This window comes from Ambystoma mexicanum, chromosome 8 (genome assembly GCF_040938575.1).
Source record: "Ambystoma mexicanum isolate Mex_15411 chromosome 8, UKY_AmexF1_1, whole genome shotgun sequence".
In the NCBI taxonomy this organism is placed as follows: domain Eukaryota; kingdom Metazoa; phylum Chordata; class Amphibia; order Caudata; family Ambystomatidae; genus Ambystoma; species Ambystoma mexicanum.
The window spans coordinates 841,989,019-842,016,881 of record NC_090929.1 but is presented as its reverse complement, the minus strand read 5'-3'; the positions used below and the strand labels follow the sequence as shown (position 1 = coordinate 842,016,881).

General features: G+C 43.1%; 1 protein-coding gene across 1 annotated transcript in view; it reads left to right on the top strand.

The window, feature by feature from the left end:
* Window positions 1–27,863, top strand: part of CDH23 (cadherin related 23) — a 3,939,560-nt gene that overhangs the window by 1,344,257 nt on the left and 2,567,440 nt on the right. Inside the window, exon 7 of the mRNA XM_069610726.1 lies at window positions 18,044–18,238. Within this exon, the coding sequence (XP_069466827.1) occupies window positions 18,044–18,238 (195 nt within the window). The remainder of the gene's footprint in view (window positions 1–18,043; window positions 18,239–27,863) is intronic.

The window sequence follows — 27,863 nt, the reverse complement described above, 5'->3', positions numbered from 1 at the left end:
TTCGATAGTACACTGAGCAATTGGTTATAGAAACACCTTTGTGATATTGACTACCTTGGACCCCAAGATTGATTGCAGTGAACAATCTAAATGACTGTCTGCCCAGAGATGTGCAGATATAAGGGACACAGAGAATCTGGAATGTAATGTTTGTAGCGGGGCGGGGGCGCTTTCTCTAATATTGCTTATGGTGGATGAACTCAAACTGAGCAAAGTGGGTGGGCGGGCAATGTATTGGGATGGGGAAATTGTCTCGAGTGCTGCCTCCCCAGCCGTATTAAAGAAGGGTTTTACAACATTGACAGGTCAACATAAATCTCTGAGTTTGGCATTTGAGGAAGCCTGCAGTGTGTGAAATAAAAGGAACATTTCATCTTCCAACTGTGACAGATGCAGGCCAAAGCAAGGGGGTGATAGCCAGGCTAGGTGTATTTGGGACTCATACCAATCAAAGAATACACAGCTAACATGTTCAACTAGAAATTGTCTAGGAGCTCAAATAATAATGAATTACTTAATCTTTTATAATACGCTTAATACAGGAGACCAGTCTCTAAAAGTGTGGGACCAGGATTCAAACCTGCATTGCTCTGTGTTGTCTTGCTTCCAAGACAAACATGCTGCTCTGACTATAATAATACACATTAAGGGTCCGATACACAGAAGCGTTTTATGATGGACAATCCCATTGGAAAATGCTTTTTGAATCAGGTCCATTGTGTCTGATATCTCAGGACCCCGAGGAGTAAATGCTATCATTATATACATGAAGAGAGAGATTTCAAACATATTATGGTGGGAGAATGGGGTAACTATCAAGTGAAGCAATCCGTGGGACCAAAAGCCAATTCTTTAAAATTTACATGGGCATTGAAGGGTAGAAACATCTTTTTGACCAAAGTACGTAAACTAAAACCTATAGTAAGGAAATAAGCCATTCACTTAAAAACCATTGTGCACACTGGCTAAAGCAAAGAAAGGGGTGGTTATCAGTAAGTTGGTCAGATAAGGTATTAGTGAAGAGATTGCCTGATAGAATGGATAGTAATTGGGACATTAGCAAAATAGTTTTGACACAAGTCCAACTGGCAGAAGGTTTACTTGTCATTGAAATTAGAACCGTACCACCATATGGTTCTTTAATTAAAATTTTCCAGAATCCCCCATCCGAGACCCCTGATATACTTAGATTTGATATGGGTACAAAACCTTCTTCGGATCTCAGCCTGTAAAATATAAGTGACCATGTTGTTTCTGCTAATCCAGGCACAACAATTTATATAAATAACTGTATAGATTTGGTCTGATATCTGTTACCTCTACCCCAAATGAGGCTAGCTCCATTAATATATCATGCTGACAGTCTTGCAGTCAGTCCTTCTGATACTCCAGAAATCTCTTTATAGTCTCATGGAATATTGGAGGTCTACGAAATAAACATGAACTAATTGAACATCTAATTATAAAACCCTGAACGAAACCATCTTTACAGAGATAGACTGGTCTTTTGATAGAAAGAGAGAACTCCAGTATGTTCATTTGAAGGAATCCTTAGAGCATAAATTTAACAGATGGGACTGGTGTAGACATTATATTCATCTCTCTAAGCTAAAGGGGTATGAGGCAGTGTCCCATGTAGCTCATCGCTACCGCAGGGTACAACCCAATCTGTTGCTATGTCCGGCCCCTAAAGTTAGACATACGGTCCTAAAACGTTTTATAAACCAACTACTGGTGATGGCTGTTTTCGGTCCCCATTTCGGGTTCCCTTTGGAATCTAGAATATGCCAAATCTGTGGCAAACCCGGTCAACTGGAAATGCCCAGGCATGTTCTATATCAATGTGTTAGTCTGGGACCTCTTTGCATGTGAACATTGGGCAGATTAGCCTATTCTTATGAGGCAATCACTGTGGACCCTTTTTGGGACTACTGTCTGAACTCATGTATGGTTATAGGTCAAAGGATAGAAAAAAAGGGTCGAATGATAAAAGGGTTGAGTCAATTCGACCAAAAAAAAAGGATAGAATTTTATTTTTTATTTTTTTTGGGGGTCCCCCCACAAAACCCCTGGTTTTGGCGTAAAAAAACCTTTTAAAGCTACACTAGAGCAAAAAGAAAAAATATATAGAGTTTAAAAAAAATTCGATCCTTTGGTTTTCGGTCGAATGCACTCGACCCTTTTGCATTCAACCCTTTTGCTTTCGACCCTTTAACTGGACACTCTCATGTACCATCACCGTGCTGCTTGCCCTATTTAGGGTATGGAAGTCTGTTCAGCCTTTATTGCCTGAATGAGAAAACAGTGACTCTTCACTTTGGGAGAGGTTCTTCTTGGAACGCTTTGGAGTGGTATCCATTGGCACCTTTTGGTACCCATTGGCGTGGTGAATGTTATAGTAGTAATCTTGGTCCCTGTTGTTCACTTGAGTTGCCTTACTGGAGATCTTTGCGGTTCTCAATTGAATTTATGTATGTTTTGACGTTCTGACAAATTGCTTTGAGAAACGTTAGATTAATTTGAGTATTGAGTTTCTGAAGTCAAACTGAATTGAATTGAATTGAATTGTGTTATATTTTATTTTATTGTATGTTTTATTGTATCAGATTGTATTTTATTGTATTTTTACTAATTCATCCATTTATTGCATTTGATATGTTGTTATTATATGTTTTGTATGTTGGGTAAAGTCCAAATTATGGATTATATCACAATAACATTATTATTATTATAAACATTAAGAATGTGATTGGCAGGAATTCATCAACAAAGTTGACATCACTTGTCTCAAGGAAACCTGGGCAGTGGAACCTAGAGGTTTTGTGGGCTATAATATGTATTGCATTTCAGCAATTAAGGGCCCTACGAGGTTTGTTGATCAGAGTTTGCTTGGAACTGAACGGCATGCTCGTGTCTGGAAGTGGATCTCTTTGATATCCTATCACTCAGAGTTGAATTATCTTACAAGTTAACCTATTTATTATTAAACATTTATTTGAGACCAGCCCTCAGGGCTATTGAGAAGCTAGAACGTAAATTGCCACATTTGTATGATATGACTTGTGCTCTCCATCTAGGTGCCATTGTGTTTGTGAGTGATTTAAATTTCCAGCTGGAACCACTATCTGCTACAGATAATGTAATAGGAATAGAACATAACATGTGCGGGATTTCCTCCTTCCTACACTAACAGCCAATAGAAATATAGATACGGTTGCATCTCTCCTCTTCTCACTGTGTTTAATAGCATACAATAAAAGTTTGGAAGGAGACTGTACTACGAGCCTGGGGTATAGAATGCAATATACAGCTCCTCAAATAGACTAAATACTTGTTGATATGAGCAGATGGAGATATATATTTAATCTAGCTGTTGCATTGAAAGGTCCAAGCAGAACTGAGGGGAGAGAAGAGGGAAGAAACAATCCCAAAAAGCTTACATTGGTCTAAACTTAATGAAGAATGGAATATTCCAGGATTATATAATAAAGTATTTCCAGCTTTGGCTACTTGTTGCCACCAGACTTTACCTGCTAAGTTCTTGCATTTTTAAAGAAGGATTTATGGCTTAATAAACTGTTTGTACCTCCTGAAATGCAGGGGAAAAAGAATCACATCAAAATGCAAGTCGTATTTGATGTTGAATGTCAATTAGCAAAGAAGAATTTACAATATGATTTAAATACACTGGGGGGAAGGGAGAAACTGTTGGTTGCCAGAATGAGAGTGGATTATAAAGAGCTGACAACACGAATAAAAGAAGAGTTTCGTCAAAAATCATGGTTACACCTAATCCCTCAAAGTCGAAAAATATTAAATAATTTGTGCAACTTGTATACAAAGGGCAAAGCTGAGGGGGACATTACACCAGACAATAGCATACCGGAAAATCAGTGGCTGCAATGTTATCAAACCATAACACTGATCAAGCAAAAGAGTTATCTGTCAATAGTATTTCATCAACATATAATGCTCCAGAGGAAATATCAGATCCGTTAAATATATTTGAGGTTTTGTTAGCATTGTCTACACAGAGATCTGGGAAAGCTCCAGGTCAGTATTTTATTCCAGTTGATAACTTCATCCTTTTTATATCTGCTAGAGCGCCACAAGACCACTCTGGTGGCGCACTGAGGATAGCACAGGGGCAACGTGCCAGTCTTAGAAGCAAAACCACACAGAGGTTCAAATCCTGGATTTGCACTTAGAAACTGAACTCCAGGACGGTATTAGGTGCCTTATCAAAAAAAAAAAAAACAATAAAATAAATAGTGTGCGGTGTAAATGATCTTCAATGTTAACATTTGCCAAAGAACAGCCTGAGATATGGATTAGTTCGTCGTAGTTGGAGCAGTGTTTTCTGTCTGTAGTTTGTCTGCTTTGTAGTTGGATACTTTTTACTGGTTGTTAGAAGCAAGTTTTTGTCCGCTTTGTTCAGTGTGTGTGATAGTGGATTGTGTTAGTTTCCACATATACAAAAAAGAAAACAAGTTTGCATTTCCTCTTGTGCCTTTCCCCTCTGTGTCCCTTTATAAAAGTTAAAAAAAGATGCAACATATATTTGTATCTTCATAAAAACTCAAAACAATAAAATAAAAGTTTTACCTCTTGTTTGTATGATTTTTTTTTATTGTATTGTGTTTTACTGGTAGTAGTAGTTTGTGGGTATTGAGTGCATGTGTAGTTGTAGTCATACTTTTTAGAAGTAGGATTGTTTGTTGCCTTGTTTATTCACATGGGTCATTTCAGGTTGTACTTATTCTTTCTGGTTCTTGGGCTACACACATTTGAGTACTCTGGATGAGGCGGAGTTTGCCATGTGTGGCAGCTAAAATGGCGCCCCACTGGCAAGTAAAACAGAAAGCAGGCTGCAGGGAGGAGGAACTGAATGAGGATAATCCCCCACAATTAATGAGGGGAGAAATGTTTGCTCTTTGTGGGTGCTTTTTTTGCAGGCCCAGGCCAGACCAACCAAGCACCACTCACCCCAGAGTCTGTCGGGGAGGCTGAGGCATTATGGAAGGCCTCAGGTGTAGGAGATGAGGCAGGGCTGGGCCATCATGAGAGGCCCTGTTGGTAACCAGCAGAGAGACAGGTCGGGCAGAACGGGCCTCATGTGAACATGCACAATTTGGCATAAAGGAAGGAGGGTATGTTCCTCTTGAGGGAGGAGGGCTTTGCAGTGGTATGAATCCTGGAGTTGTAGCATAGGTGGGTCCCGACTAGGTGGGGCACATAGAGGAGACAGTGCCTGCACACATCACAATAAAAGGTGCTGCTGTGGATGAGGCAGCGACTATCAGGAGGAGGACCAGCCTGCGGAAGTGCCAAAGGTGGAGGTGGGCTTACCTGAGGAGAAACAGGAGGAGCATCTCGATGCAGTGATAGTGTGTAGTGGTAGAGGACACTCTTCCTGCCCCTGCTGTCGTGGAGGGGTAATGTCAGGAAGAGCCCAGTGGAGCGGTGACTCACCTCTCCCTCCTAGATAGGCCGTAGAGTCCTGGGTGAGGCACTACTTTGCCCTGCCCTTTGGGAAGACTTTCGGGGAGAGGAGTCTGAAGTCTTCTTCATGGTGGAGAGACATCAAAAGTGGTTCAAATGGGAGCCTAAGGAAAGGGGCAAGGGTGGCTCTGCCCTAGGGACTACAGTGATGACAAACCATATGACCGATCCCACAGGCGGGTGTTCCACGTATATGTGTCCTCAGAGCCCGCTAGACAACATAAAGACTCAACCGCCTCCTCCAGCGGTGGTGAGGAGAAGGGTTAGAGCACATTACAGAACCCGGGTGCATCATGACAGCAAGATCAGTCAAACTGTGGCCAGACCCCTGTCCAGCCTGACCAATTGGCCTCAGTGTCACTGACATCTGTGGCCAGCGACAGGAGCCTTTTGCTAGTGCAGCCCTCAGAAGCAGCTGGGGGTGATGCACCACTAATATGCATGCATCTTTGGAAATTATTCCCCTGAATTAGATCATGTGGCACTTGCTTTTTTTTGGGGCGGTCGATAATCTGTGGGGAGCTGGACTCCATAGCGCTTCTGGGCATCTTGAGGCGATGTATAAAGCTCCACCACCCTTCCTTTTCTGTATGGGAGTTGTGCAGGGGGGAAAGAAAGAGACAGCCACGGGGGAGAGAATGTCCTCACAGGTGACGCCTCCTCTTGCGGGAGTGGACAGTCTATGGCAGAGTGGGATAACCGTGATGGGTGGCTGAGCCCTGTGAAAAAAACTGGGAAACTTAGTCGGTGTCTGTGTGCTGTGAAACAACATGTCAACGATAAGGGTTGGCTGTGCCCTGTGAAAAGAGCCTGAAAACCTTAGTGGGTGGCTGCGTCCTGTGAAAAACAACCTTATCAGATTGCTATGTTCTGTCAAAAAAACTGCAAACCTTAATGACTCAATAGCAAAACTCTGAGAACCTTAGTGGGAGGCTATACCCTATGAAAAAGCCATGACCTCTGGGGGATGCTCCTCTTTGTGTAAGAGTCACAGAACATTAATGTGTGGCTGTGCCTTGTGGGCAAAAAAACAATAACCTTAACAGGTGGCTGTATCCAGTGAAAAACCTGAAATCCGTATGGGGTGAATGTACCCTTTGGAAAAAAAAAAAAACTGGGAATCTCAGTAGGTGGCTCTTCCCTATGAAGACACTTAAGGGGTGGTTGTGCCCTACAGAAGATCTTGAAAAGTGTGTGGTAAGAATTTGCAAATATTTCTGGCACCATAAACAGCACAACAGTATGTGTAAGACAGTAACTGGTAAGGGCCTATTAGTCCATTTCTTAAACACACGCACCACGAAACAACCGACTCAATTTTTCTGTGTCTGACATATACTGTATAACAAATCGATGTCTCATCGTCTGAGCTGGTGGTTGGCTATGTCTAGAAGATATTCCATAGGGTTTCTAAAATAAACTCATGCAGCATGTCAAGGCCTCTTCTGTGATTAGAGAAAATTCCCCGAGTCAGAATAAAAACTCTCTTGTATTACACACTTGGGAGTGGGCAACACATTAATTATTGATCTCATCATGAGGCGCATTCCTGGAGTCCTGTGGTATGCCCACTCATTTGAGTACCATCCATCCAATGTCCATTTGGGTTTCAAGTTTTACCATTGATCACATGGGTATGCAATCCAAGGCCATCCAAATGGTGTGGGTAATAAATTCCAGGATCCCTCACCATTCATGGCTGGTGATGATGAGAGTTGAAGGCAAAAACATCTAGAGAGCCAAAGGTTGCACAATCCCTGCCATTAATGCATGGTCTTGCTTAATAGTGTGCTGCAGTTAAATAAGAACCATCTTTATCATTAATGTGAAAAAAGTGTTAACATAACATAAGCCCTGAAGAATTACTTTCGGGAAGAGGATGCATAAATATTGGGTTTGCAGGAAGAGCAAACGGGCTTATTATGTGTGCTCCAAGCAGGCACACATTTAGGATTTAGGAAGCAATGCCAGATTGCTAATATAACCCGACAGGCACACTAGTCAATGAAAAGAAAAGTAAAACTGGAAGCTTTTGCACTTTCCGTCATATTATAGAAGGCCTAGCAGTAAACTCATCTTTGATAGGTGCCTTTTAAAGTCATTGCACAATTGGCTTGGATCAATATTAAGCACCGAATTCAATCTTAAAGACTTGAGTAGGTGACATTATCACAGAAAAAGTGCCTGGCTCCAAGTTGGGTCAGAGGTCGGGCAAGGGCTGTTACCGCGAGTGATAATGGCTCCTCGGAAGGTCTGTAAGGCTGTTAGTACTTTCTCTTCTTTGCATTGCATTATTTTGTTTCTGGCTTTTCCTTTTGGAAACCTACACCCTTTCATAATGCCACTAAAGGTTGTTTACCATGAATGTGCTAGATAGCCACTCTCTTGAAATAAGGAGCACACCAGAAATGGTGAAATCTGTGCAGTGCATTAAAATACCATTGCGCAAAGGACCGCATAAGCATGTTAAAGTAGGTCCCGGTGTATAGTGATTGACAGGACTCCCTGGCATCCAGTCAGCAGTGAATTGGAAACGTAAATGAAGTAACTGGTGTGTGATGGAAGTGGGCATCTACCCAAAGGCATGGGCAGGTGCCTCACTAGTTGGGTCAATGCATAACCTACCACATGACCAAAACCTATTTACCGTGTGCTTTGAAGGACATAGACATGTTGGATGTCACACACACACCAAACTTGTCTTCAGCAGCAATCAGAGTGCATTGCTTGGAAAGAGACTGTTGTTTTGAGCTTGTATTCATGAACCAACTGAAGGGCATCTACCTAATTCTTTTGGCCAGGTATAAGAAATGTTCCATGGCTAAATTCGTGTTCTTTTAGTTGAAAGTTGTTCGTAGTTATGACCGTCTGAATGCCGTTCTCAACATAAAGTCATAGCCGAGGGATTAACAGACAACTCTGGATTCTTATATTGAGGTACACATGGGTTTATTGTACAAACAGAAATGTGCCAGTGGTCTTGGGTGGACTGGTTGTAAAAGGAGGGAACAATCCAAAGCGCAAGAGGTGCAATGCCAAATCGCTTATGGGCCGTAGTTCATCAGTGGTTCGTATCCGCCCCTGGGCTCTGCAATCTGCTGGTCAAGTGGTATCTCTCACAATCTTTAGGGTTTCTGCAACCCCTGCACTTATTTCTTTTCTTGGCTGAGTGGGAGTGGTGCTGTGGTCCACTCAGTGTACATGTCCTGCCGGTGGTCCCTTGCCAGTAATCCCACTGAAGTGGTGCTGGGACTCTCAGGACTTGAACACTTTCTCCCTCCTCCTCCCAGTTGCCTTTCTGTCCTCTGCTGTTTGTCATCCTCCTTCCCTCTCTCAATTTCCATCTACTCTTTCTCTTTCACTCTACTTGTTGTACCCTTCTTGTTCTTCCCCACGCCTTCTTGTCCTTGTTCCTTCCTTTTTTCCTGATCTTCCATCTTCCTACCTCTCTTCACCAATTCCTTTCTTATTTCCCTTCTTGTTTTCTCTTCTTTCCATCGCTTTGTTTTTTTTTCTTTCCCGCAGGTGATCTTATCTTTCCACTCGCTTACACTCCTGTTTCCTTTCTATGCTCCCTCCAATTATTTCCTCTTAACCTCCTCCTATATAGCGACCTTGTTCCTTTCACCCTGCATTGCAACTGTTTTCTTTCCAGCCACCTCCATTATTAGTTTCATCATCCCATCTTCCTTATCCTCACCTCTAAAGGTCTCTCCTTCAAGTTCATTCCACTCTCTGCTTCCTCCTCTCACTTTTTCTGCTTCTCTTCTCTTTTGTTTATCCTCACCTCCTTCCTGCTCTCTACCTCGCTCTGCTACTCTCTCCCCACTGTGCCTGTTCCCCACTCCCAGAAACTCTGCCACTGGACGTTAAGTGCCAATCAATGTTATTTCCCTGCATGTCTACTCCTAGCGTGATCAGACCCTGCTCTGCAGCATGTCCATCGGAGCACTGGGATTGGTTCATAGAATTGAAACCACCTTCCTTTCCATTATGATTGGTCTATGCATCCCAGTGTGGATTCACAGACCAGATATTGAAGATATCCATTTGATAACATTATCACATTCCTACTGATGTCTAGCCTATTGTTTCACTGCATAGTGAGAAACTGTTTTCCAGGCTCCTTCAAGCACAGAAGCTTTCTCACTGCCAGCCTCATGGGCTCACACCAGGAAGCTCATAGTCCTCCCCTTGACATTTTGCAATATGAATCATTGGCGTGGTATTGACTGCCTGCTGATGGGGGCAACACTTTCTCCCAGCTCCATGCAGGTCCAACTGCCCTGGCTGGCCCTTCTTTACGACGGCCATGCACCGAACAGTTCAGTTATTTGTAAGAAGAGTTCACTGGGATACTCATTTTATTCTAAAGATTGACATTGTTCAACGAAACCCTGGTAATCAGCAGAGTTTTGGGGGCGCATGATTCAATAATTGGGGTCAGGCAAAATATTATAGGAATGATGTGATAGGTGAGGACTGAGGATACTCTGTGAACACTGTAATATATCATTCTGGACGTTTTCTGGGGGCAAAGAATAGGAGTTGCAGGGTTCTCAGGTTTCTACAGTGAGTAGATTGTGTTTAGAATATTCTCCTTGCCTCCCCTGAACTCCCCCATGTCAAGTAGAAGCACTTTCCTTCCGACTTCACTATTTAGTTCTCCCCTCACAGGACTTGGACTCCTTCATCATGTCCCCGCCCATAATCGGTCACTCTGTAGTTCAGTGACATAATATTTCTTCCAGGGCTGGTGGTTGGCTGGTGAGTCTGGGGGTCCTTCATTTGCCTGCATCTCAGGTCCGTGGTGACTCCTGCCTCCCAGGGTCATCCCAGCCTCGTCACCCGGCCCAAAGCATGGAACTTTGTCACATTGTATGCATGTTAGCAAATGGTATTTAATTCGATGACTTATTAGGTGGTAGTAATCGCGAAAAGAAATGGCTAAGCCATGGTGATCTCATCTGAAAGACTTGCCTCCTCTTGTCACTTTCATCCTTTCCAGGTCACGGTGTCTGTGTTCAGCTTGAGATGTAAAAGTCATGGACATGTCACTCACTCTTCATCCTGGTGTAGCCATTACAATACAATCACAGTCCTTATAAGTAAGCATGCTGTCGGATCTGCACTGCCAGGATTAATGACCCAATCAACCTGACAATGATGTTTAACCATCATCGTGTGTTAAATAAATGGCGCCTGCTCATAATAACTTCCAGGGGCACTTTATAAGAGCCACTGAATTATGCAATGTTGCAGTTCATCATATCCCCCTCCTTTAGATTTAGCTGAAATGATTGACACAAATCAATAAGATGAATAGAATGTATTTATTTATAAAATTGATTCTACAAAAGACAGTGTTCAATCATTTTTTTAAATTCATGTGTTCATAGTTTAACAAGAAACTTTACACATTCTTTAAAAGAGAAGAAGACATAACATTAATCGACAATAACATCCTATACAATTAACATCCCACTTAATCAAAACACCCTGTTACACAAAGGCTCACTAGCTCTTCAAATGACACATTTGAAGGATTACAATTTAAAACTTTAATTATATATGTGTATGACAAATCAAGATGTGTGTACCAAAAAACTGCTAAAAGGTGATTTTCAATAAAGATATCTCAGCCCCCCACCTCAAATTACTTCATAATTCTTATTTTGGCACAACAACTAATTTAGGGGATATTTAACCTGATCTGCTACTCAGAAGAAGAAAAACGACCTGCTCGTACTGCACTGATAGTTGCACTTATAGTTGTAACTGTTTTAATAGGATACTTTTAAAGCACCTTCTGCAATATCAATACATTGAGGGCCTGATTAATGGAAGTGTTTTATAATGGCGCAATCCCATAGGGAAATGTTCCATGAATCAGGCCCTAAAAGTCTTGGGAATTTTTCTTGTTTGTTTCTCATTCAAAGTATTTTTACAACCTTGAAGTATGTGATGTTTAGTTTCTCAGAGTAAAAATATATGGAGTGTACCAGGACACATATGTTCTGTAAAAGTGGGTTTTGAAATCATGCTACTAAAAGGCCATCCTTGTAGACACATAACTTGAATGTTATGATTGTCAGCAGGTACGAGATTCAGGGATACCGTTGATCGCATTCTTTTTGCTGTCTGAGTGGGAGACTGGAACGTGATCCACTGGCCATGTCACAATCACAGCTTTTCTTGTCTACCATTGAAATTATACGTTGAACTACTTAATTTCTTTAGTTGAAACTTTCCTTCAAAAATGGAAGGATCTGTCTGCCCACAGTGCAAGATCACAGGAAAGGTAAAACAATGCATATGTTGCAGCACTCTACTTGTCAGAAAGTTTAATATCATGCTCCTTTTACTTGACATCAGAACAAAGTCAATTTCCCTGAGTCACATCATCTGACATGAGATGTGCATACCCTAGTGGCCAGCCTCGGAGCAAAGGCGCAGATATATGTAACCATGAACTAAATACATGCAGAAGGGTGTACAGGAGAGACAATGGATCTAGAGTTAGGATTTACATGGATAAGTGGATTATGTTTTGTTAATGACAATCGCAAACTCTGCAAAGCTATGGGCTGCATTCAATTAATTGCAAATAATTCATTGATTGCCTGCATTTATTGCAAAATAATTTGGCCAGGCGGCATTTGGGGGTAATACATGGAGCAATATTAGTTCCGTCTGTAAAGGATCCTACGTGGGCCTAACTTCAACAGTAGAGAGCTGCCCACTGGATTTCTAGTGGTAGTGCCTCAAAAGTAAAACCATCCGTCCACCCCGCTTTATTTTGTTGCATATGTCACCCTATATGGAATGAGTATGCTAGATGTGGGTCCCAGGCCTGCTTTGTCTAGTGTGCCAAGCTATAGCCTATTAATTATACACAAAGGGGATTAAATATGTCTGTGGTTTCATGTAGTCCCAAGCACACAGTATGTGATGTAGGTATTTTGGATGGATTGCCCCTTCACAGTGGGACCAGACTGGTTTCATTTGATTGTCCCACTCCTCCAGTTTCACAGCACATTGAAAAACAGTGGTTTGGAGGGTTACACAGAGATTTGGTAGTTGTTATGTATAATGTGACCGATTCCATCCATCATTCCATGATGTTATAAAAGTTGCATGCACTACTGATACTTTAACCTGACAATCAGTGCAATGTCCATAAAAGAGCATTCTGGAGAAAAAAACAACTTTCTACGTATATCACTTTTGAAAAACTGAAAAAAGAAGATGTTGTGGAATATTCCTCCTCCTCACAAGATAATTCATGAAAAACTATCTTTCTTGTTCAATGAACAGAATAGGATACTCTGTTCAGGTGTGTCGGTATACCTGTACAGGTGGGATAGTCTGGCAGCAAAGCCCCTGTTCACTTTGAAAAAATAATTGCTATACACCGAGCCAACCACTAGATAGGGGAATATGCAAAACATGTGATTCTAAGCAGATACAAGCTTCAGAAAGAAGTTTACTCTGTAAGCAGAATTTGTCATATCATTTAAAAGACTTATTTCGATTTATTTTAAAGCACCCACAGGGCAACAGGGTGGGGACAGGGGAAGGTAGACAATGAATACAACACAGATAAATAATTGAATTAACAGTAAAAACAAATAATGAGAAAAAGGGAGGTTAAACAAACCTACTATGCCTTGTATGTGTTCAGAAAATGCAAGTGCAGAGGGGGGTGTAAGGGATAAGTGCTGTGGTGCTTGTGGAGAAGTGCTCGGGGTGAAGTGCTAAGAAGAGAAGAACAAAGTGCAACCTCCCGTGGGGAGGGTGACCCTAAGTAACTGCAATAAATAGACAGCGCCTGGGATGAGAGATGTGGGAGGTAAGGGCCACAAGGAAACATAAGTGCCCTGCACATCAGTCATGCTACTGTATGATTAGCAAGGGAGGAGGAGAAAGAAGAGGTAAAGAGCAGGGTTGAGAGGCTTTTCCAGAATTTAAGGAGGTTCTGCTCAAGACGCAGATGGAGGCCATTCTACAGAAGGTAGCCCGCTGAGGAAAGCGATCGACCATCAGTTCTCTGTTTAGAAACCTGCTTCACAGACTAGAAGGGGAGTATTTGATAAAGAAGCGTTGAAGGTAGAGTGGTCCTCGGCCCCAGATAGCATTGTGTATGATACAGAGGGATTTGAATTTAATCCATGCTAAGACCAGGAGCCAGTGAAGGCTTTGTAGGGCAGGAGAGATGCGGTCCCTGGGCTTGAGGCCAAGGATAAGTCTTGCTGCCCTATTCTGGGTAGCTGGAGGGGTCGGAGGGTGGATGAAAGAAAATTAAGGAAGAGGCTATTGCAATAGTCCAGCCTAGAGAGATCGAGAGCATGGATAACATTGAGTCTCTTGGGGAAGGCGAGGAAGGGTAGAGTTCCATTGAGAAGGAAGAGCTGAAAGTGGGACTTTTTGGCAATTTCCTGAATACAAGGGATGAAGGAAAGGGCGAAGCCCACGATGACTCCAAGATTCCTGGCTTCAGAGTAGGGGGCAGGGGGGGCCCATGGACAAAGGCCAGAGTGAAGGGAAGAAGTATGGTGCAGGGGATCAAATAGGGAGAATCTGTGTTTTGCTGGCATTGAGGCACAGGTAATTAGCAGTGCACCAGGCCTCGGTGGCAGAGAGGCAGTCAGGTATGAAGGAAGATGCAAGGTTGTCAGTAGGAAGTTTGAAGACGAGTTGTGTGTCATCAGCATAGCACTGGGGGAGAAGGAGGAAATGAGGTGTGCCAGCAGGGAAAGGTATATGTTAAAGAGCCAGGGCAAAATAATGGAGCCCTGGGGGAGGCCACTTGTGGAGAAGTAAATAGGGGAGGAGGCCCAGAATGATATTGGAGGAATGGTCAGATAGGCAGGAGGTAAGCCAATACAGTGCCCGCTCCGAGATACCAAAGGTATCATGGAGCCTTTTTATGAGGATGGAGAGGTTCACTGTGTCAAATGCAGGAGAAAGATCAAGGAGGATGAGGACACGGGGGAGTTGGAATCAAGGGATGCGAGCAGTTCTTCACGGGTCAGCAGAGCAGTTTCCGTGCCTCTGGATGCTCGGAATCCAGATGGTGGTTGTGTAGACCGCCAAAGAGTTCAGTATGACGCTTATTTGGGGGAGGGTCAATTTCTTGAGTAGTTTCCCCAGATAGGGGGTAATGGAAATGGGAATGTAGTTGGCTGGGCAGGAAGGGTCTGCAGAGGGTTTTTTAAGTAGGGGGCGCACAAGGGAGTGATTGAGGGAGGATGGAAAAGAACCAGTAGCAAAGGAGTGGTTGTGGAGATCAGCAAGAGCTAGGGCGAGAGAGGAGATGTTGTCCTTTATGGTTCTGGAAAAGCATGGGGCAACCTGTTTGGAAGGGATCTTCTTGGAGTTGACAACTCTGGTGAATTATTCAGGGGCGTGAAGGAGGAGAAAGAGGAAGGAGGAGGGTGAGTGGTGGGGGGGATAGAAGGGAGAAGGGGTTGGGCTGGAAGAGTGCATGACAAGGCTGTTCAGTATGTCCTGTTTTTTTTTAATGAAGTGTGAGGCGAGTGCATTAGAAAGGGTCTGGCAAGGAGTTGGGGAAGAAGATACTACGGACAGATTGGCCAGATCCCTGCAGATTCTGAAGCATTCAGCCATGTTGTTGGATGCATTGGACACTGATGCCTGAATGTGGGTTCTTTTTTTGGCACGGCTGGAGAGTCTGTAGTGATTCTGGATCAGGTGGCAGGCCACTTTGTCCAAGGGTGAGCCAGAAGTGTGCCACTTCCTTTTAGCAGTCCTGCACTTACGCTTTTGGTCTGCAAGTTCGGTGTCGTACCAGGTGTTAGCTTGGAGAAAGGTTTCAGGCAGATCCTCATGACTGGGGCAAGGATGTCAAGGGTGTTGGTAATGGACGGTTAGAGGTTACTGGGGGAAGAATCAGTGGTATAGTCTGTGTTGGGTGGGAAAGGTGGAATGATGGTAGAAGAGAAAGCAGAAAGAGGTCCTTTAAAGTGTCTGACTATAGTGTGATGACCGTGGGTCTTCACCAAGTTCTGCGAGTCAATTCCCATTACTTAAACTACTTTAATATTATGGATATTATCATTTTATATTATGCTACATACTACATCCACAGACTAAATTCAGATGAATGTAGCAGAAGAATGCAATTAATTATTAGAGAAAACACAAATGGAAATGACATGAATACATTTTGATGAAAAGATCTGACCAAGTGAACAAGCAGAATATGACAAAGGGATAACAGAGCACCAACAGATGGTGTCCTGTCAAAGAACAGAGAATCATACAACAAATTTGAGATTTGAATCTTTTTGTTTCCAAGAGAGTTAACAGAGTATGTGTTATTTTACTCCAATATCGTGATTCAATTTTCAATGTAGCCCAAAATTGAGGTTCTTCTTATTAATGTAAATATTTACAGCATGAGGCCTACAAGTTATTGTACTAACTGGAGAACTATAGAATCGTAGTAATTATTTCAACTTTCACACATGACCAATCAGTGCAAATTTTGGGCAAATCAAAGTCACACTTTGCGGTTCAATTTCAGTGTCTACAACATGTGGGGCATCTTTCATACAAACTGTACCTGTATATTTGCATTTAACATGTTCATAAAATAGCATTTCCGATAGAGTTGGTATTGTCACCTAATAGAACATTAAAATCTAGAACAGTTTTCAAGACATTCCCAATCAATTGTTACAAGACAATCCATGTTTTACATTACTTTCTTTATCCATGTTGTATTATTCAGTTGTGTCTGTTACAAAAACCAAAATGGCTTTGCTGGTCAACAAAATGCACCCTAGCTTTCAGACACACATGTCCACCATGTGCCGCAGACTCCCTGTCTCCTAGTTAGTTTGAGAGTCAATGGGTGTCATTACGAGGTTGGTGGTAGCCATGCCGTTTTTACTGGCATGGCTACCCCCAAACTGGGCTCCGGGTCCGGGTCAAGCAAAAGAAGAATTACTGGCCCATTCCGACTTCGGCAGACCCGTTAATTCCCCTTGTGCACGAGCCGAATCCAGTACGTCCCCATCCCCATTTGAGCCCTCATGGGGAGGATGGTAGCAGCGGTACCGTTCATAACAGTACCGTTGATAGCCGTTAGTTCTGCTCGCGGGTGCCGGTACGGCCACCTGGTCAGACCAGGTGGCTGCAAGGGCACCTTCGAGCAGAACTTGTAATGTGGCGGTACGGTAAAAACGGTGCAGGTAGCACTATCGGCGCCGTTGTCACTGTACCGCCACAATTGTAATTTGGTCCAAAGAGAGCTTGAGCTTCTTAGTATTTGTTCAATGATGAGGACATGGCTGCAAAAAAAGATGAGACCACACTACCTTAACATGAACAACTTCAAGAAATGTAATAATAAGGAATATTGCTTCATGGGTAGTCAGCAGAAGAAATCTTTTCAAACTCTCTAGAAGAAGTAGTATGTTAATAATTCCCTAGGCTGCTACCATTATATTACAATTTTTTCAAACACAGGGCAATATCTGTCCATAGAGAGTTTAACCATAATAATGAAAACAGCAGATACAATGAACCCGATTTCTCAGCTGTTTGCCAGTTTTTGTGTAAGAAGACAGCTACAATTAATTTCATTTCACTAATGAATGTAACATAACTTGCTAATGCATGCATTCATTTTAATGTAACTGCATTTAGCGTTGCCTAACCTTTCCCAGCCAGGGCCATAGACAAAATGACGCTGCACCATCACATTTGTGCTCGGTGCCTCTTCCCTTAAAAGATTTGATATTTTTAGGAGCAAATGACACCACTGATACCTCTCTGCCGGTGGTAAAAAAAAAAAAAAATGGTAGACTTTTTGGCTTTTCAATCAAACGCCTTTGCCGATTAGTATGAGCGAATTTGTCCGTCGTGTATTCCTTCTCTCCCCTTTTGGGGGTGCTCAAACTTGTGTCTTGCTTACTCCGCCCCACTTCCCTGATTATTGTCTTACTTTGTGAAGGTGTCCCCTGTGCTCGATGTGTTTTTTTAGGACAGTCCTTTTTAAGTCAGCTTAATTGACCTCTGCAGGTTTTATTTTTTTTAATTTTTTTTTTTATGCTGTTTTCAAATATTAACCTGAACATCCTATCATGAGAGCCTGCGTTGCTAGGGAAACATGGATGCCAATCTTGAAATTGCAACATGTACGTGAGCCCTCCGATCATAAAATGTATAATGTCCCACACCCGACTTATTCATATAATGTGTACACTATGCATTTCGGCCAATTCAACTATTCATCCTTTTGAGGTCGCTAAATCGTGTGCCAATAAATTAGAAGTTAACACCTATTATCCCAGCGCTTAGAAGCAGGAGTAATCCGTCACAAAGCGCTCCATAACATCCTGCTCTTATTATATTACTTGCATATTGAAGTTGTGTACTCACAGTGTTCTTGTAGTTTTAACTCCCTAACATATTGGTTATAGGGGAAATATAAGTGTTTCGGCCTGCTGCTGTGACTGTATTTCTGCTTCTGGTCACCTGGTCACCTGTTGTTTCTGTTTCTGCTTTTCAGAATACGCCAGTGGGCACACCTGTGTTTATTGTGAATGCCACAGACCCTGACCAGGGCACCGGGGGATATGTGCAATACACCTTCCAGCCGCCTTCCAGTGCTTTCGGCATTGATAGGTTTCGTGGGATTGTGACGGTGACAAGCCCCCTTGACTTTGAGACCACACAGGCATACCAGCTACAGGTCAATGCTACGGTAAGTTGTCTGCACAACTGATTTAAATTAATATGTACTGCTAAGCAGTCTGGGAGAAAAACAAGGAGCCAAAAAATACACCTTGATAATAAAAACGTGCCTCTTATCTCGATTGACGAGTCAACACAAGAGGCGGCACTATGCTGAGTCTCTCTAGTGGGTTCATGTTGCATGGGGTCATAACTTTCATGGACATTGTAAAAAGTCTTGAGTAAGGCTTTTACGCCTTCCATTAACATTGCCCCTGACTTTCAATAATTTGTATGGTCGAGAACGGGGGCGGAATGCAACTTACATTTGCGAGCATGGCAAGCAGTGCTCACAAACAAAAGTAAACGCTTCCTAGCATGCCAGGATGTCAGACAGCTTTTACTCACTTTGCTCTGCAGAGTGCAAATGTGATGGGCAACAGGTGGCGTACATGCTTGTGTGCCGTCTTTTGCACTTTACACCTGCACCCCACAATGCAAATGACAAAAATGTGGTGGCAGGGAGACATTTACGTTGTTGTGCAAACGTAAAGGCTCACTGCTGATAAATTAGACTTTGAAGGAAGAAGAGCTCCTAGATGTTTTGGACTATAAATCCCATGATCTTTCACCATTAACAATGCTGTCTAAGGCTGATGGAAGTTACAGTCAAAAACATTTGGGGAACCAAAAAATCCAGACCCTGAAGAAAACTGCATATCTTAAGATATTTTTTCAGAGAGGGATGTGTTTTCAATGGTGTTTGCTGTGCAAATGTGCACACGGTCGAACATGCAATGCATTCTTGCACATAGTGTGATTTTGTTAGGCTAGCACATTATTTTAGTTGCCAGTTTCCTCTACTACTCAGGCGCCTTCATTAGTCAATCATGAAACAGCTTAAGCTTATCCGTTCGTTACAGGGAACAACAGAATGGTGAAATCAGAAATGGGCTAAACATTATTTATCTATTTATTGGTGTTGCTTTCAGGACAAGAAGACAATATTTTCCAGTGCCCCATATGAGAATACCGCAGTTTTCCAAACCACGTACACTATATTATGACATGTACAAAGCCAAACTGCAGAAAAAGTTATTTGCTTATCTTGGGCTTGACGTTGTGCTTCAGTCACAAATTGGGGGACCAGTGGAGAGACAATTGTAATGACGTTACTATAGGTAACCTGAAACAACTATGCCTGATGGGCCCCTGATGGGCACAGCTATATATGGGGTTTGGGTGGCTGGTAATCCATGAATAATCACTGTTCCCAATAATGCCTGGCCTATCTTGCTGTGAACCAAACAAGAACAGGGAGCAATGTCCAGTGATAAACCCTTTTTGGCTAATCCAGTAAATAAGGTACTGCAGATGTGACAATTTCCAGCCTCTGTCCTTGCTTCTTCAAAATACGAGCCTCTATAAAATGAAGTGGTCGGGCCTCACAACCCGTGAATATGATGCAGCGCCCCAGGAATCCACTAGTGTTATTAAAAGCAAAGCTGGTATGTTAGCTTGCCACTCTAGTATTATTTCTACTATTGTAGCTTTTTAACGCGTGGCATCCTAATCCTTTCAAATGTGCATTCTCTGTCGCTTAAGGCACTTTCCATTGATGGCTGGGCTGTTGCTGATTTTTAGATAGTAAAGTAAGGGAAGTGCAAACTGCCATCTCTAGGATTATTTGTATTTTTTTTAGATGTGTATGGCACTTTCTCCAAAGCACTATACATGTTTACAAAAGGAAGTACAAATAATGAGGTTAGGGGATCTTAGCATGAGGAGAGGGAGCAATGAAGATGGGGTTTTGGATGGGATCAAAAGATGTGGCGGGAAAGAGAGGAATGAACATCAGGGGCCAAAGAGTTCCAGAGTTTGTGAGCAAGAAGGGAGAATGAGCGGAAGCGAGAGGGAGCACAGGAAGGTTTGGGAGAAGCCCGCAGATGAAGATATTGAGAAGGAAGGGGTTGAGATAGCGGGTATGGTAAGATGAGAGCATTGCGGTCAGAAGGTTCAAGTCTGTGTTAACATTTTAAGAAAGTTAAAAAGAATGTGGACTCCATAGGGAAGAAGAGAGCGGAATAGAATAGAAGAGCCATTAGAGGACTGAGGAGGAAGTGAGAGGAGAAGCAAACCGCAAGGGTTAAGAGTGAGCGAGGGAAGAGCGGGAAAGTCAATGAAGAGAGCAGAGCAGTATCTCGGTGTGAGAAAATTGAAGACGTGATGAGGAGCTTGCGTGTGTGAAAAGACAAGCATGGAAGAATAGAAGAGATATTGTAAAGTTGAAAACGGCAGATAGGACAGTTGAAGACATGTAAGAATGTGAGATGAGAATGAAAGGGAAGTTTCAAAGATGACACGAAGATTAAATGCAGAAAAGGAAAAAAGTAGCAAAGAAGGAGGACAGAAGAGCTCTGAAGAAGGAAGAGGAAGGGGGAGGGTGGAAAACAGAGGATCTCTGTTTTTACAGGGAGTGAGATGAAGGAAGCAGGACGACACCCAAGATTGGACAGCAGCCAGGCATGACAGAAAGAGGAATGGGGGGGTCAGAAAAGGATGCCAAGCAGTAGAACATGTGGGAGTCGTTGTAGAAGTGAGGTGAGAGGTTAAAGGTTTCAATAAGAGACAATAGAGGCAGCGTGTACAGAGAGAATAGCAGGGGACCAAGCATGGACGGGAGGCGCTGTGACCCGCCTAGGCGAACGACTTGGTACGATCAGAAACATATGAGTGGAACCAGCCAATGACAGAGTCGGAAAAAGCTACCATTTCCACATGTTAAACTGTGGTTTACACCACCCTCTGCCCTCTAGGGGCCCTCAACCAGGCATATTGTATGCACCCCTCACCCCCAACTCTGTGTGATATTTAAGGCCACTTTAATCACATGTGTACTCCGGGATAGTATCCCTACACTGGTCTTCTCTGCGAGAAGCTCGCTTTCTAGGGGCTCTTGCCCATCTGAAAACATTATTAATGTGTGTTATCGCTCCTCCCTTCCTGAAAAAACATAATCCTGCAAAAAGAAGTGAAATCCAATAGTAAATTACAGAGCACAAAATAATGCAAACTTCTCCCATAAGACCCATGAGCCCGGCCACTCTGCTCGAGTGTATTCTGTATGGACAATCTCATAAACAGCAAGACCTTGGGGTTATATGGGAGATAATGTGCACGCTGTGTTATTGGATTCCGTTTAAATGAACATTAATCTCTCCATAATCAGTTTTCGCTGCAGTTAAAAAAAGAAAAAACATTTTATGGCCGTGTGGAGTAACCTTTTCTGTCCGCACCTGTCACTGCTGGGCTGCTTCAACTGCTAATGAAGGATGGGTCTCGCAGCATTATGTTTCGGCTCCAGTGCCTCTGATGTACTTTTAAATATATTACCTTGGCTCAGGCACAACGGACCCAGATTCTGGCTATCTATGGATTCTGGTAAGAATAGCTGGCATTCTTAGGCCCCCAGAAGGGACTTTCACTGACGGAACTTCAGTGCTTCACTTAAAGGCATATATGAATGCCCGTGCAGTTCTGTGCATGGAGGGCGCATGTGCTTATGGATTCATCAAAAGTCTACTGGACATCGCACATGCAGTGAATGCAACTCTGAATAGATGAAACAGAAACAAAATAATTAGCACAACAAAAGGACTAAACACAGCCAATCTGTGTCTTCACTTAGCTAGAGGCTAAGTGATCTACTGATGAACCGAAGCCAGACTTCAAATACCATAGGTCTTTATTAAAACAGCAACACAAAACGATTAGGTATGGCTCCGGTAAGCAGGATGAAAAATGCAACAAATCAAGCCTCCTCCTAGAATCATAGTCCCCTACCCTTTCCTCCCTTCGACTCAGCCCTCCTGCCGGTGCACAGAAAAATTGGCAGTCTCTGTGGTTTTGAGTACCTGCACTTCTAATTTGGTTCAGATGTCTTTCTTATCAGGATATCTCTCATCTACTTCTCATCCTAAATACCTTTGGCAACACCACTTCTGGGCCTTGCCTTGTATGGAGACAGCCGTCTGGCTCATTAAGATCCTTCCTGGACCACGTTTGACCGAGGACTTGCTGTGGTTAACACATTCACTGTCTGGTGGAGGCCGTATAGTCGCAGACTCTGCCCACCAAATCTTATTTTTATTTTATTGTATTGTCCATTTGTAACACACTTAAAACCAGTGAGTGCTTTCTAAGCATGGGATTGGGATCCAAACCTGTGTTGCGCCGCATTGTCTTGCTTCCAAAACAAACACGTATGCTTCCTCCCCAGGTATCCTCCTTTCCCCAAACCAGGAGTCCCATTAGAAAAACAGCACCAAGCCAGCCCTCTCTTCTCTTCTATACTTCTTCCTTAAATCTATTTCATCCTCCTCTGTATGGGTTGTCTCCCGATTCTCTTCTGCGTTTGACTGTTTCTTCTGCTTTCCTGCGTGAAGATGCTCTCCTCTTCTTGCCGTTCTGCTTCTTAACTCCTTTGCTTCAATTCTTTGCTCCTTTCTAAACTCCTGCATACCTCTGGTCTCTGATGTTCTCACCAGCTCCTCAATGCTCCTTATTCACTTCTCCTCCTTTCCTCTTTCTGATCTTCTCACCTACCTCTAAAGTCTGCTCTGTTCAGCTAGTATCTCCTCATCTCTCTCCTCTGATGTTCTTGGCATCTACTGTCCCCTCCTTTGTTCTGCTATCACCTCACCTCCTTGTGCTATCCTTTCCCTGATGTTATCACCACTTTCTGGCCATTCCCCACCCCCACTATCAGTCCCCTCTACTCCCTTCTACTCTTGCCTGTTCCCCCTCCTCCTCCTTCCTGTGCTTCTCTTCCTCACAGCTCAGATACCCATTAGTTTTGTGTCTCATCATCATCATTACACTTGTACGGCACAACAAATCACCAGAGGCATCAAGGCACTAGTCTCACGTCGTGTGAGATGCATGAACGAGTTGTCTTGTACAAGTGTCCTGCTGGTCAACCCTGCATGGTATGAGAGTGTTGGTGTCTCCAGGTGACAGACTGCTCTGAGAAATGTGGATGTTTAAAGAGGTATGTTATGTTACTTGGCATTTATATAGCACCTTATATATCATTGGCATGACCTCAAAGCGCTGGTAGGCTGAACGCCCTCGGGAACCGCAGTTGAAGTCAGTAAAGAGAAAGAGTGTTGTATGGTGCGTGGGCACACTGGATACGTGTGTAGCTGGTGTGGTTGTTGCATGGTAGCTGCTTCTTAGCGGTAGGTGTGGTGCTGAGGAAATCAGTTGGATGTGTTCAGTCTGGAGGGTGGACACCTAGACTGAGTTCTGGCTGCGTTAGGCCTGAGAAGACGCCTAAGCAATGTCAGTTGGGCCTCAAGCTGGTATGCATGAGCATGGCTGATGGATATGCTGCCAGTTCAGCATTCTAAAAGAGTAATTGAAACCTTTTATCAGATGTGCAATAGATCTACCCGTGTTATACTACCTTGTTCTGTGTCTACTGTTCCTGATGAAAGACTTTCTTAGATGACAACATTGGCCTTCATAAGGTATCAAGTGAGAGCATCCTCGGGAGGATAGCTCAGCGGCAACGTTCTCGCCTTGGAAGCAAGACGATACGGGGCAACACAGGTTCGATCCCTGGGTCCGCACTTAGAAAGCTCTGGGTATTAAACGCATTATAAATAACCTATCATATCATATCATATCATATCATACCTTGGAGAACAGATGACCCCTAAATTCAACATTAACAGAAACAAAGCACTGGTTAGTCAGGTACTCAACAGAAGCAACCATCTTGAAGAAGTGGTGACTTCTACAAAAACGCAAACCCCCACACTTCATCAGGTATCAATGCAGTCCACAAATTCAGACTGAAAAACATCCAAACTAAAGATGAGTGTGGAACACATGCCTTTGGGAAGTGGCAGGCTCCAGTTTTATTAGGAAAGGGTGTTGAAATCCACCAGAAGATAAGTAAATATGTGTGGTTAGCATGCCAAATTAGAAAAAGGCTTTTGGACACACCACATAAACCTAATTCCTCTCAGTGGCCATTTTTGATAATTGCAAGAGTCATATAAATAATGGTGTTCTTCTTCCTGAACCCAACATTCTCAGTCTCCTATCTTCCCTCTAAATCGACTGTTGAACAGGCCTCAACATATCTCGGATCTCTCTTATTTGTTGTCCTCACTATCTTTCTCTCTCCACATCCACCCGATGTTATCACCTACTTCTTCCAATGACTTTCTTCTGGCATTGCCATTTCCTTCTGTCTACCATCCTTCAATTGTTCTGACTTTTGCAATAGCACCTCAATGAACTCCCAATTCTTCCTCTCAATTGCCTTCTCTTACCTCCCTCACTCTGTCTCCTCTAACTCCCTCTAGTGAAATCCAGTCCTGCTCCCTTTTGTGTGAACCTTCTTGCAGTCTCTTCTAGATGCTCACTACCAGTAACCCTTTGTTTCCCCACCCTCTTTATGTTGTTACCACCAGTCAGGGCTATAGCAACCTCCGCCTCCTGCGTACTATCACTAACTGCTATAATTTCAGTGACACCCCCATCTCTTTGTGGCACGACTGATAGTCACTGGATAATAGAACCTACCTCCTCAGTGGTTATTAAATCTGGCTCTTTAAGCACTACCTTAGCCTTCTGATCTTACCCGCTCTTGTACTATTGTCTTATCTCCACCTCTTTAGGTCTCAGCTTCTTCCCCTTATGTTGTACTACTTCCTCACCCACCTCCTCCAGGTCTAACACAACTTTCAAAACTCCTGTCACTCCTAGATCCTTCCACTCAGGTCTCACCTTTTCTCACCCACCTACTGCTAGCTGTTAGCACCTCCACCTCTCCTGCTATTGCTAACTCCTTGTAGTGTGATGTCTTTAATTATAACAACCACCGTATCTGTTTTCAATGTAACAGCTTCTGCCTTCACTTCAACTACAATCACCTCCTCTTGTACCTTAACTATAACAATCTTCTAATCTTCACTGCTGTCACCTCTCCTTGTCTCTCCAGTCTCATCTCTCTCCAGGTCTCTTCGGACGGCAGCCTTCTTCAAACGCAAGCCTTTTGCTTTTTCCTCCCACAATGTCAGACTGAACTGCTTGCCTTAGTAACCCCGCTCCCTGGGCTGGTCTGCCCTCTAGTGGTTGCACCTGTAAAATGTGGTTTGGGCTGGCTTCTGATTGGACCATGTGTCTGAGTTCATATGGGATCAGAGGAGGGCTACCTAAGTCAGTGGTAACCTTGTCAGCCATCTTGAATGTATTCTTTCTGCTTGGAGGGGATGGGTGAACTGCCTGTGCAGAACATAAGCTGATGAACTTCTGTTCGGCAGATAAGTAGACTAAGGTGGCTGCAGTTGTGTTTAAGCACCATTTTCTTGTCCTGCACTGTTTAAGTTGTTTTGGCAGGTTTTCAGGTTTGCAGACTTTGTGAGCAAATCCAAACAGACCCTTGGATCCTGCCTAAGGTTCCACGGACCCAGATACATTTGCAATCATGCAGAACCCTAAATAGGTTTTCAGCTTGCCAGGCTCATGGTGGTCTTGCAAATGTTGTCATCAAGGTGTGTTGAGGTGTAGGTGGTGGTTTTGGGGTTCCTCGGTCTGGGAGACATGTAGTGGGTTCCCCACAATGCGTCCCACTTATAAAAGGTAGGGCAGGGTCTGGACTGTGAAATAGACCCATACCAGGTAGTGGATCCACAGGGATTCTTCGCAAACTGCCCCTGAGTCCTTCGTCCATTTGCTTGGGGAGGTACCTGTCCCTCAAAGTCACCCAGCCCATGGTCACCAGTCTTGGGACTTTGCATCCATTTCCTGTAAAAGGGGCCTTTGGAAATGAATCATATTTATTCGTAAATATGACATTGATGGAACCTTGTCCAATAGCATAATATTTACATATAACACAACATATTCACAAAGAATAACACAAGCACAAAGAGTATTTTTTACTTGCAAGATTTTAAGAAGTGCACAGGTCACCTTACTCACAAAGATTACCTACACACTTCATCTGGGAGATGGACGCCAACTCCAATGTAACTGCAAAATGTTTGTCCTTCTTTAAGGGTAGGAATACACGTGAAAAACCAATGGAGACATTGGTTCCGACTTTAAAAAAGGCATGAAAGGCTGTGCAATGATACTCTCTTATGTTTTTTATTTTGTTTTGTATTTATTTATTTGTTTTAATTTGAATGTATTGCAGACTTCCAACTCATAGTGTTACTGTTCCAAAACACTATTGAGGGATTGCAAACTGAGGACAACAGTAAAACGCTTCTGATATAGAGATGCTAAGCTTACAAGCACAGTTATTGAGGGGGTTACTGGTGAAGAGGGTGTGATATAGAAGATTCAACAATAACCAATCGCTCCGTTAGAAGATACAGGTGAGATAGCCAAATTAAGGAGCCAGGGAGTCAAATTCAAGGTTAAGAGTCAAAAAAGAGCATGCCAGAAGTCTGTATCAAGATCCTAGCGATGGAAGGGAAGAATTGTGCATGAGATGCCATTTGGGATATATGAGGGATACGTGTAACAGGGCAAGCTGGTGGCCCGGGGAAAAGAGTAAGGGTTCAAGGAACTGAAAGGAAGTCAAGTCAAGTAGCTGAAGTAGTTAGGCACTCTGATTTTGAGCTGCCGTCTACATCTTTAGAAAGTTGGTTCTGTTGTACGATTGTGGGGTGGGGGGTGTTCCAGAGTGGGCACCTAAGATGTCAAGGGATGCGCCTCCATGTCTAGCTCTTTTCAATCGATATTTACCGAAGTTGTTGTGTAGGTTAGATATCAAAGTTGTTTTGGTCAACCCCCACCATCTCTTCCAAACAGGTGAATTCTGTTGGTTTGATGTTCTTTGCATTTGAAAGCACTTCCGGTTTGCGATTATATATAGTGCAAAGGGTAGAGGCATCTGAATAGTGCACATCTTAGGTGTGCTCATTCAGATGTCCTCTTTGGATCAAGCACCCCTTTTTCTGGCGCAAATGTATGGCGGGCACCAGCACGTTCCTCTTGAAAAGGTTTTACTAATCAGGCCCAATTTATGGAGGTAGACTTATAATTTAACATAGAGCAAAAAGCCAAATATAATATGCAATTCCCTGAATTGATAAGCATCTTCACATATGAAATAGTGGATTTTAGAGTTTAAGGGGCAGATTCATGGAATTTGTGAGCAGAATAACAGAGATTTGTGCGCCATTAAGCCCGCATGTCCCTATTTAACAAATGGGGATTTGCGGGCAGAATGGCACACAAATCCCTGTTTTTTGGTGCACAAATTCCATGAATCAGCCCCTATATTTTTCACACCTTAGTCACACGAAATTGAAAACAAACTACCATTAACTGTTAAAGGTTCTATTGCGAGATGGGGAAGTCATTTTGTCATTTGGAAATAGCCTTATAAATTAGAGACAAATGGCCCTCATTACAAGTCAGGCGGTGGACCATGGTGCTATTAGCACCATGGTCCATGCCGGATTCCGCCATGGTGGATGGCGGAATTACCGCCCTTTTCCAAGGTGAGTGGGGCGGTAATTCCCCATTCACCATTTGCCCTTCCCCATTCCCATTTTTGCCCCATAGGGCATAATGGGGATGGGGAAAGTGCTAATTACGGCACCGTAAATTACGGTGCCGTAATT